This window comes from Brachyistius frenatus, unplaced genomic scaffold, assembly GCF_029030835.1.
Source record: "Brachyistius frenatus isolate BFR_SWC_R1_liver_20210118 unplaced genomic scaffold, ASM2903083v1 Contig_40, whole genome shotgun sequence".
NCBI classification, from domain to species: domain Eukaryota; kingdom Metazoa; phylum Chordata; class Actinopteri; family Embiotocidae; genus Brachyistius; species Brachyistius frenatus.
In genome coordinates this window covers 3,220,379-3,232,578 of record NW_027210639.1, presented here as the reverse complement: position 1 = coordinate 3,232,578, position 12,200 = coordinate 3,220,379, and the positions used below count along the sequence as shown (strand labels likewise).

The window sequence follows — 12,200 nt, the reverse complement described above, 5'->3', positions numbered from 1 at the left end:
AAGGATGAGTGTATTCCGCAGGCAAAAATAGAGCGCATACGTACATCGAAATGAGCAACGACTGCAGTGCAACGCTGATCCTCTTTCAACACAAGTACTGCATGTCCTCATCAGCGTGGAAACTCAATCTGCTGCCTCTCACAAACGACAGCGAGGCGTTAGGTGTTGCAACACAAAGAACTTTTCAGAAGACTTGCATCCAAAATCTCTGGGTGGCATGAGGTCGTCAAAGCGTATCATTACATGGAGGCAGCGGAGTACGATGCATGGGGGCTGTACCTGTCTTGTGCCTGCACGCCACACTGTTTACTGCTACAAATGAGCAGCAAATCGGCTTGTCATGCGTTGGCAGCTGTTACAACAATCCTCCAAGGTGTTGAATGTGCCAATAACTCAACCGCAGGAGTTGTCTGCTCGTGTCTAAACAGTCAGAAAAAAATGTCTCACACGCAACCTCATATCCTCCAAAAATAACCCTGAAGGTAGTAAGATCTTTTTAGGAATATACCGCTCTAGCCGCTCATATGCATATGCATGTACGCTTGAACTCGTTGCTGATGCTAACCAGCCCCATACTGTCCATTACACTTCACTCGTGTTCATTACCGCACCAAGGCAGTACCATCCCGAAAGCCATTAGCTGGTAAACATATAAACTACATGTGACCCCTGTCTACAGATACACATTAGTCATGGCTCCTGCTGGTGACAGCTGTTTACACAGCTAAGGCCGCTGCTCCTGAGACCTGGCCCCAGTCCAAATAAAATAATATCCAGTTAAGGAAAAGTCAGCCAAGATGTAACACAAGTGCATAACAAGAAGGGGAAAAAAGAGCGCAGGAATCTGAGAAATGTTAATGGACTTCTTGTTCTTTTAAAGCTTTATAGTTTTCTGGCGAGCATTTGTCTGTACCACAGTCTTGTTTCATTGTCTGGATGCTAAAACAAGATTAGTGAGAAACCCTAATGGAAAAAAGAAAAGTCAAAGGCAGTTGCCACAATTGATGCGTTCTTTGACAAAGCGCAACATAAAAATGTGCTGCGTTGAAATCAAGTTTATCCCCGCAATTAGACTTTCACCCTTTTTCTGTTTACAGTGTGTGTGTGTGTGTGTGTGTGTGTGTGTGTGTGTGTGTGTGTGTGTGTGTGTGTGTGTGTGTGTGTGTGTGCGTGCGTGCGTGTGCGCGTGCGCGCGCGCGTGTGTGTGTGTGTGTGTGTGTGTGTATTTGTGTCCAAAGTGTGCATGACGGATAGCCAGAGAAAAGCACAAAAACATACATTGGCTTCACACAGCTCAGACGACAACAACAACAAGACAAACAACAACTAAAAAGACCACAACCACAATACAACACGACGTGCACTGCAAAAGTCAAGAGGGCTGAGCCTGCTTTGATGGAGAAAATTCTTGGTAAAAGATGATAAATTGCCTCTCATTTAGTGACAGGTGAATAGAAATTATTATCCAACGTGCTAAAGAAGAAAACTGTGGTTCAGCAACCCACCACACTTGACTTTCATCATATACAGTGTAGTATTATTATTGTAATAGCCAACAGCACTGTCAAACCCATCGCACCAAAATCTTTCCTACTGTGGGTGGTGAGTTGGGTTCTGGTGACTGAAAGTAATGAATGGCATCATTTTCACAGGAAACAGTATCAATGACCCCACTTCTCTACATGGGACCATCTGCATTTGTTGAACCTTTGCTCATTTATTCAGGTTTTTCCTTTCATTTGTAACCCATATGTATTTCACTTAAGTAACCAAACTGGAACCAAACAAAAAGGCTGCTTGTCAGAGACCATCCAGTCTGAGTGTACTCAGCATACTGTATAAAAAAAACTCATTTCTGTGGCTGGATTTGTGGACCTTTAGTCCAGCAATGCAATTCAAATTGCACGAATCAATACTTTTTAGATGAACAACGTTGGATCGTTTGACCACGTGTAATGTGAAAAGGTGTTGTTTGGTGTTGAACCCGAACTGAATCACCTTAATATGAAGTGGAAGCGCTGAAAGCCGCACTTCCTTGAATGGCCACTTGAGGCTGGCTCTAAAAGAGAATCAATTGTAAATTTCCCCACTGTGGGACTAATAAAGGATTATTTTATTTTCGCATTATTTTATTTTATCCCCACTGACCCGTATGTTAAAATGCCCAACTTTGCAGCAGAAATAAACATGTTTACAGCCTAGTACAGAAAACGGTTTTGGTCTTCCGAGGCTCAGTCATATACTGCCAAGATGGCAACTACCACTGGGATCTGAGCTTCAAAACCACTCTTAAGGAAACCTATGGGAGACATCACGAAGGCTATGTTTATTTTTTACACACCATCTATGAGTTCTCCTCAGCTGTAGTGGGCTTTTTAGTGTCCCTGGGGCTAATTAGCTAGCCTGGAGCTGGCAGACCAAAATTCACTGCACAATGTAACGGGTCTGTCGATGCTCCATTGAGAATCATTTCCAGTCATTGCATCCTACGAGGCGTAGACCTCAGATTCATTTTGGAACCACTGGAGCAGCCTTTAACCAACTGACATTGACCACGATATGTGCCTAAACTCTTCCAAGCTGGACATCAACTTCATCACTCTGGTCGCTGATTGGTCTGTCCTTCAGAGTGGCTGACCAAACATTAATTCAGAGGCGAAGACAGAAGCTTTTAAATGCTACCTACCCAGTACCAAAAAACATTAGTGACTGTTAGTTGGCAAGCAAGTCAAGTGAGCATTAGCATTAGCAGCTAAAATGCCATCTATTTACCCTGGTGGTTGGTGGAGACCAGACAACAGACAAAAATATTGGACTTACATTTGTTACATGTACAGAAATACAACTCCAACTGATTGGTAATGCCACTCTGTAGCTCCTGGATGTGTTAATGAGCAACTGTTAGCGAATCAGCTTTATAAGGAAATAATATATTGTCTTTACAGCTTGTTGAGCTACTCCCAAAAGTAGAGCAGGGGGACAATCTTATTGCTTTTCTCTGATAACAGACAGATGCATGTATTATTTAATCACTCCTCTATCATACATCCTGTCTTCCTATCACTTTCCTCCTCTTTGCTCCTTCTATTCTGACCACATAAATCTACAGGGGATGACCCTCTAAGACCTCTTTATATCTGACATGCAGGCTACCTTGCCCTCACTGTATCTCCCCTCTCACCCCTTCTCCTCCTCCTCCTCCTCCTCCTCCTCCTCCTCCCTCGCCTCTCTGCCTTCCCCTCTCTCCACAGAGGGAGTCAGAGAGACAATGAGCTAAGCATCAAGGCCCAGTAATGACTCCCAGCCTGGTTCCTGATTAAAAACACACCGGGTGCTTCTGCACTCCGCAGGCAGCCATGAGGCCTTTCCCTCCTCACACCACAAGGCCCTGAGAGCTGGGACATAGAAGCAGAGGCCAACCCCAACACAGCTCCATGGCCAAGAAAAGAAAACCCCCCAAAAATAATGTAAGCCCTTCACACTGTATCATTCAAAGCTCTTGTCCCAACTAGTCCAAGCCTAATTCCAGAGACAAGCCTTCATTTAATCTAAGGGTGCCCAAATACCAATACCAACCTCAGCCAAAACCATAACAAAGCCATTACAGAGGCTGCTTACAGTCCGTGGCAAAGATACATGAAGGGTGGAGCTGAAATATCCTGTCACATTTTTGGACGTATTCTAAAGCGTGCTGTCTTTAACACCTTACGATCATTGGGACAAACCACTTGCAGTAACAGAATGAGAAAGGCACATTTTATCAACATGTACCTGAGCTTATCGATGCAACAGATTTGCAGCATCTCCACAGATGGACACAGTCAGAAGGCGGCAGCGGGGGCTGCGGCACCTTTACCTGTACCTCTCCATGTCCACACTCGGGCCGCCAAATTACAGGCGAGCTCCGCACAGAAACGCTTTATTGCATCTGACCAGCTCACTTCCTCTCCATACCAAAGGCATTGCATGCTGAGCCTTATTTTGATGTGGCGTGTAAGCATAATTAGAGGTCCCATAAAGGCAGGGAGAGGGGGAAAAAAGGAGTCTTGTCCATCTGTCGAGTGTTAAGGGGCGGGCACGTGGGTAGCGATCAGAGCCCCATGCCTCCCTCTTGTTAAAGCCATTCAAACACTGATGCTAACAGCACCAAACGAGAGTCAACACAGTGTGTGTGTGTGTGTGTGTGTGTGTGTGTGTGTGTGTGTGTGTGTGTGTGTGTGTGTGTGTGTGTGTGTGTGTGTGTGTGTGTGTGTGTGTGTGTGTGTGTGTGTGTGTGTGTGTGTGTGTGTGTGTGTGTGTGTGTGTGTGTGTGTGTGTGTTTGTTTCTGCACACATTGGTGTATTTTGTCAAGGGGCCTCCTTGAGTTTCAGATTTCCAGTCTTTGCAGATCGATGCAAAGTAGGTACTAGTCAACACGCACACAGAGGAACACACCGACATGGCCAACAAGAGCAGAGTGCGGCGTTTTCTGGAAACACCAGACATTGAGCATCTTTCCGAGGACTCTTGGACCGCCAAATCCGAGCGGATCGTCTGCACATTCAGGGGAGCAAGAAAATGCGATTCTCAGCCTGTAAAATAAAATCATCGACTAAACCGAATGCTTAAAAACATCGTTGCCATTACGATTGAAAAAAAATGTACCCATTTATGTTATAAAAATATAACTTGGTTAAATTGGCTCATTTGCTCTTCGACACCACTCTCATATCTGTATGCTGAGTATGAAGATGAAGCTACAGCCAGCAGCCTGTTAGCGTAGCACAAAAAAAAAGAAGAAGAAACAAACCTAGGAACATACAAAAAACAGCTTTTACTTTTTTTTGTACACGTTAAACAAATGACATACGTGTTGGTGAGCTTTGTGGATGGAGCCGAGCCGAGCCGTTTTCTGTCTTTATGCCGATCTGAGCCGCAGGCTTCATATTTACTGAACAGCAAACACCAAAGAATGGTTTCTATTTTCTATTCCCATGTCATTTTGCAAGTGCCCTCATGATTTGAAGTGTTAATTGTAATTTGTATGTCAATTGTCTAGCACTTGACAAGAAAGGGAATGAGTATTGTTTCTTAAAATGTCCAACTATTTCAGTAAAGGGGAAATAGCTCATTTTAACAATTCCCATGATTCGATTCATTGAGGAAAAAACACAATGGATGCCTATTGTTTTCAGGTCATTACCTCTAAACAGCTCTTCACTGGGTTCTTTTAGAGGTGTGTATTAGTAATGTGAGAGGTAAGTAGTCTGGAAGTGCGTTTGGGTTTAAGCCTGAGGGGCTCCATCTCCGGCTCTGGGCAGCTCTCCTACCTGTGAAGCCCTCGTATGAGTCATTTTTTCAAAAAATGCTTCTTTTGTGTTGTTGTTTTATGTGTGGCACTTGGAAATGATTCCCCAACATTAGAATCTTTATGGCCCAATAAACAACCAAATTGGCTGGTCATATTTAGTAGCTTTATAAAGGAAACGTATTAAGGTGTAATTGCTGCGGGGGAGTGGGCATAGGTGAGGGTTGCAAAATTGCCCTCACACTCTGGAGGGACACGGCAGTTTTTGTCTGCTGCTCTGAGAGTTTCCGATCAGCACGAGGAAATGTGGAGCGTATTAGAAGGTTTGATTTAATAAGTTCATTTTATTTCACATTTCCGAAAAAATGAACTTTTACAGCGTGGTAAAAGCGAAGCCTGAAATAAAAACATCTGTTTGGCATTTAGCTTTGCCAGCTATGGGATCTTCTGATGACAACGACTGAGGGTGGAAGAGAAGATCCATTTGTGTATTCCCCCACCCAACCCTTTCATCGAATAAAAGAGAAAGGAAAGACCAAGTCTGCGCGCAATAAATGTGTTCTCACTGTGATGTGATACATATCATACATAATCCTGCAACACCCAGGGAGTTGATAGATGAGTACCTCTCCCACCTCTTTGTCTCACTCCCCCTACATAACAACGTTGGGTAAAAGATTGTTCAGGTCATTAAATTCATTCAGATTGATTAAATCTCTCAGTGGATTTCTTTTTTTTTTTCTCAGGTAAAAACACCGAAAAAGTGAAACAGATCATCCCACTTTGAGACTTGGTACCTCGAAAGAATCTCTCTCTGTGTTCCTCTCCAGAAGAAAGTTCATGCCACTGCACGTTTTTGTTTTTTTCCCCTTCTTGCCGGGGTTTTCGGCAGTGTAGCGTGGCACGAGCGCACTGAGGACCCTTTCAGCGGCTTCACCTGATACCGCTGCGACTCGGAGCAGAGGAGCTGCAGTACAGGCCGGAATCGACATGCAGGTCAAACAAGGAGCTAGTCTTTCGACAGAGTTCGGAGGCCGGGTCAGACTAATGTGATTTATCAATACGGCTACATAAGTGAATCATTGTGCTTAATGGCCATGATAATCCCCGAGACAGATCACGGACATGATTGGTTGAAAAGTTGGGGGTTGGGTGAGGGGAGTGGAGACATTGTTGTGGACTTGATGTCTTGATCATGAGGAACATGCACCTGCAGGGTGTCCATGTATCTCCCCGTATTCTTTTTCTTTCTCACACACACACACACTCGAGCGCACACATCCACACACAGATTTACACGTATCGAAGCTTGGCTGATGGGGCCTGGGAGAGAAAAGACAGAGCTCTGTTCCTTGACGCCGGAGCTCGGGCTCAGGTCAAGACTCAGCTCGCTGTAATCCCTCTCAGGTGATGCTGTTCACATTCAGCCATTTCCAGCTGATCTGCTTAAATATGCCTTCCTCATCCCCCTTTAAAAAAAGAATTTTTTTTTTAAAAACTCCCCCTCCCTCCTCTCCTCAACCAGCACAAGCTCCGAGGGTGGTGAGAAGCAGGGAGGGGTGACTGCTATTCCTACATCAGATCAGATGGCCGTTTAGCATTTAAGCGGCCAATCGGGTGCCTGACATGAATAAAATAAACACCCTTATGGAATGAGAAGAGAGGAGTCGGGATGCAGGGCTAACATCACCTGGATTCGAGTGGCATCTTGTGGGAAGGCCTTGTTAACAGACGTGGCATCTGCAGGGCTTTTTCACTTTTTCCAAAGGCGAGAGTGGCAAGGCTGGTTTAAAAGCAGCTTCTTGGAGCGTTCCCTCTCGTCCTCCTTTAGCCACTTAATCAACGTATTATATTGCTCTGAGGTACCGGGTTCCAACATTAACACTTACACCCACAAACCTGGGACTTTGTGTGAGCTTTCAGCACACAGAGGCCGGATTTCCAGGACTGAAAATGTTTGAATGGCTTAACTGCATCTAAAGATGCTATACTTTTACAATTCATGCAGCCAAAAAATGGATATGGCTAATGAAATATTTTTAAATGATCTTCTTTTTTTTTTGTTATATTAAAAAACTAAAAGTCAATTTACAAGATCCAAATATCTGACGGTATGAAGTTTCTGCACAGTCCTGTTCGTATTTAACCGCAGGTAACGACTATATTATGTGGATTTTTGGCACAAACACACCACACACACACTTTTTGTTTCTGACTTTTACCAGCAGTAAAAATTGTCGTGCATCTCTGACCTCACTCCGTCCTGCCACACTGCACAGGTTTCACATAATGACTTTTGTCCTTCAAAAAACATCTTGGATCTCAGTGGAGGAACAGATTACACAGCTGAATATGATCTGAAACATGCTGCTGCCTGCTGGGAATTCAAATTTGGGATTTTCGGAGTAGACGTTGAAGGGTTAACAGTATCACATGGCAACTTTTCACCACTCTCGCCTGCTATTACCTATTCATTACCTGTTTAAACGGCTTAGGGCCCCACTGTGTATCTCTGTTCCTTCAGGCAGCACTGGTACTCCAGCCTGATTTTATGTAGTCAGCAGGTGGCATCATTAGCCAGAGAATAAAAATGAAAAGCAATACCCTTGTGTCTCGCTATGATATCATAGCAGGCCTCATTGGCATCATTTTCCTGTTTCTAGTGGGCAGGATAGGGTGTAAGGAGGTGTAAATTTAATATGTTTTGTCATCTGTTTTACATAAAAAGAAAATGTATATGTACAATTACCACAGCCAAATGGGAGGTTGGGTCACGCCATGCAGTGTGTGAGCAAGACAAGATCAGCCCAGAAACCACACAAAGATCCCAATCGTAACTGTGCCGGAGCCGTATGCGACGCTTGTTTTACGCCTTGACATATCCTAATTATGATGCCATCTCTATCCCTTACACCTCGCTCAGTCTGTGCGGCCTCAAGTGCACAGTATATCATCGGCGGAACTTCATTTTTTTCCATGCATGTAAAACTGAAAAACAGCATTTGTTAAATTATGCAGGATGTGTTTCGTTACGCATAAAGCAGTCACGCCTGGGGGGCGCAGTGTGGCCAAATTGAGTTTCGAACGTGTCTGGGTCTCAACACTCCTGAACGGTTTGGATAGCTCCCCGTGCATGCCAGACAGGCTGTATATAAAGCTGTCACAGGAACCTTGAGGGCTAGAAAAATATTCAAGCATTTCTGGGCCTATTGGACAATGATCTCTTACACATGCTTCTTTCAATATAACCGTGATAAATAAAGGAAGGAAGCAAATACCAAAAACTTGGCCGACTGCCACCACTTGCTAGAATGGCACTTTTGGCCCAAAGTGCTGAAACCCGCCCCCCTCCCCTCACAAACACACACATACACTTTCAACAGTATTATAAAGGCAAAACCTGTACATATTTGCATGGGATTAGTTTGACAAGTGTAACATCCTCTCTGAGAGCTGGCTGTAACAATGTGTAGCTTATAACACCCAGCCTAAAGCTGTTCTTGAGGTCAAATGTGTAAGTTAACCTCTTGATCTCATTTCTACTGGTTAACCCACCACCGCCACCCCCTCTTCCCTCTCTTTCTCTCTCTCTCTCTCTCACGCACGCACGCACACACACGCACACACACACACACACACACACACACACACACACACACACACACACACACACACACACACACACACACACACACACACACACACACAAACAAACAAACAAACACACACACCATATAGATAAAGAGGCACCTAAAGACAAATATGCAGACTGGATTTGCTGCTGGACCATCCAGCATACCATGCAAGATATAAGCAGCTCTTTAAGGAAAAGAAAAAAAGGTATGATCATACAAAGAAAATGACATTCCATTTCCTCCGTGCTATCTAAGATCACATAGTGCACAAAGAAAGAAACACACAGAGGAGCTGAAAAACCTGTGTGTGCCAGTACCCCGCAGTGATTGCCTGATTATTTGCAGATGGGCAGTGGAGGGCTTGCAGAGTGTGGAGGTTCCCCCTGGCACGCAGCGCATATGATTAAATCTGTGATTGCCTTACAATTTACAAGATCCCCCTCTCCCTTGACTTTAAATGAGCTTTTCTACAGTACTACCAATCGATGCGGGGACCGTCAGCGCTGTACGTAACCCGTGTGCAATTCGGACCAAATCTCCTCTCATGCTCCCGAGGATCTCGGCGATCTGTTATGTCACGGGTCTGAGGGGGGCTCTGCGGGGGACACTTTCCTAATCCGACTGTCTCCTCATTCATTCAGAGTATAGAGTAGTATTTACAAAGGGGCTGATCCCCTCCTCAACTCCTGCGCCTCCGCTGAGCGATTGTCATGCGGGTTTCCTACCAACTGTTCAAAGTGGTGATGAGATCAATTAAAACCAGCTTAGGGGGCTGGAGTGGAGATGTGCAATTCATAAGTCTGGGGATGGGGATTCCGTATCTATTCATTAAATAACCCCCCTCCACTCCTATAAGCCGCCGCTCTCTATAGACCGACCCACACCAGCAGCTTTTTTTTTTTTTTTTAGCAGTTTCACATGTAAATAATATATAGGGCGCTCTTTTGTTGGGCCCATAACTACGGGAAGTGGCGTTAATAGCCCGTCTGACAGCGTGCTTTAAATACAAGTAGCCAATTCACGGACGCAACATGTTTTAAAACTAATTTTGGACAGACACGCGCTCGGCCAATTTTGCGCACATTTTACGCACAAGTTACCGGTTCCCAAATCGTTACATAATGTGGAAAATCTTCTTTTATGAGGTTAAAAAATTACATCAGATGCAGAAAAAGTGATTTGTGGCTTAGATAACACGTTTTTCTCTCACCGCGAATTTCTGGAAAGTTCCTGAATTCTACTCCAATCTGTTTTGGATCGGCAACTTTCACCTGCGAGTTTTTAAATAAGATCCAAATTTGATGTTATTTTTGTGACTTCTCCGTCTGCTTTGTGCGCACCCTACTCTAATGTATACACAGAAGTAGGAGGGAGACGGACTTCCACAGAATGTGAGTAACCTTCTTTATGACTGCTGCTGTTGCCTCCCGTGACACACACAAACTCTTAAAGAATCTGTTAAAGTCACTCCCTGGATGCTGCTCTAATCCTGTGCCCGTGTTATTACCTCTTTTGTTTCTCCTCCAGCGGTGCGACGGCGACTGACAGTTGCTGTACTCCATACAGTTCAATACGATCAGGGCAAATGAGAAGAGTCGAAACTGCATCTGGACGGCGGGCTGTTGCTCGGACTCCAGTAAAAACGTGCCAGCTGGGTTTGGGGTGAATTCTATGACTTTGTAATGTCCTCCTCCAGTTTCTTTAGTCGATCCTCAAATGTGTCAAACATCAGACGAGATGCGACATGGTATCACGTCGCCGACCGGGATCATTTTATGGAGCGCGCTGATCCTCCAGTCAGTAAAAGTGTCCGATTTGGTGCGCTGCGGGGAGAATGACAAAGGAGGTTACTGCGATAACAGTGTAACGAAATCAACACCTTCTTAAACAATGATGCGTGGACATGATAGAGAACCAATAAATAAATTGTTCTTCAGTGTGTTAATGTCTTGGAACAATCGCAGATGCAAATGCAATGCGTGCTGTTCAAACGCTCCCCTTCCCAAAAAAACAAAAAAACAAAAAAAGCGCAACTGTGCGTAATAGTCGCCAAAACGCTCCGTGAGATAACGTGGTGTTGGATACCTTGCAAAAGATTCAGCGTAACTCCGCTCCGGTCCACGTTTAGGTTCCCTCTGAGTGCAAGTGCGGCTCGGGAACATGCAGCATCCCTCTCTGACAGAAACTTGTGTCTCCAGAAGAGAACAGAGGTCCGAGGAGGAGGAAAAAGGTGGTAGCGGTGAAGGGGTGGGGGGGGGATTTCCTTTCCTCCTCTCTGTGAAAAAAAAAAGCTTAGATTCCGTTTACCTGCGTTTCTTCACTCAAGCTTGTCCTGGTCGTGTCCTGCAGCGGAGCAGAAACAAACTCACATGTGTTGCTTGCTTTAAAGCGGAAAACGAGGACCGGTGGGTGAGTCTGCGTTTTGTGCGCTGCTGAGGTTGAGCGGTGGACTGACTCCCAACTGGTCCTGATGCTTGCCGCCTTTTCCCTCATATAGCGCGCTGTCGCTGTCACGTGTGGGGACTTCGAGTTTTGTGTTTCTTCTTATTTAAGATGTTGAAGATGACATTTGGTACGTAGTCCCCCCCCCTCCCCCCCACCCCCCCATTCTCTCCCCCCAAGCGCGCACTCAACCACACTGGCCGATACGAGATTGCCTCTGGGTCCTAGTGAGCGTAAAAGACTGGGAACATATAAGGGGGGGGAAAAGTTCTGGTAACCTTTTTTTTTAAATTATATATATATATATATATGAGATATTGAACTGCAGCTTATCTGAGAAACAGGTTTAGTCTTTGAATATTAGAATTTGAATTATTTGTCAATATCAAAAGCGATTCCACCATTTCGTTCTTTATGCAGGTCTTAATATGAAAAGTTCCGTGACCCCTCTCAACTGGAGATCAAACGTGAACCGAGACATAACTACACGTTCACACTATACTATCTGGGTTCAGCTTTCTTCCACTAAGGAACGCCCTATTGAATAATTACAGGTTCGCCCCCTAAAATAGCAATTATCGGCATAATGCGTCTAATGACATGGGGTCCGAGTCAACCATCTCCTCACGCCTGTTTTATTGGCCCAGCTCCCACAGACCCCGCCCCTCCCTGAAATTAATGATAATCACTGGAGAGGCTGTAATTGTGGTACATGAATAAATCATTCAATAATTGCTGGGTATTTTCCATACACTGACCCGTGTGACCTCATCAGGGGAGACACAGAAGCGGGTCAGCGCCTCCTTCAGTCTTACCCTGGGATGGGGTGGGGAAA

At 44.8% G+C, this 12,200-nt stretch overlaps 1 protein-coding gene across 2 annotated transcripts in view; it reads right to left on the bottom strand.

Annotated features, from left to right (window-relative positions):
• Nucleotides 1-12,200, bottom strand: part of rspo2 (R-spondin 2) — a 60,206-nt gene extending 48,006 nt beyond the window's left edge. The window contains exons 1-3 of one of the 2 annotated variants that reach the window (XM_069702196.1): nucleotides 12,124-12,200; nucleotides 11,009-11,198; nucleotides 10,431-10,746 (exon numbers count right to left, since the gene is read on the bottom strand). In XM_069702196.1, the coding sequence (XP_069558297.1) occupies nucleotides 10,431-10,530 (100 nt within the window). In that variant the 5' untranslated portion in view covers nucleotides 10,531-10,746; nucleotides 11,009-11,198; nucleotides 12,124-12,200. Of the gene's footprint in view, nucleotides 1-10,430; nucleotides 10,747-11,008; nucleotides 11,199-11,292; nucleotides 11,485-12,123 lie in introns of those variants that run through there. The other variant, XM_069702195.1, reaches the window with a different exon arrangement.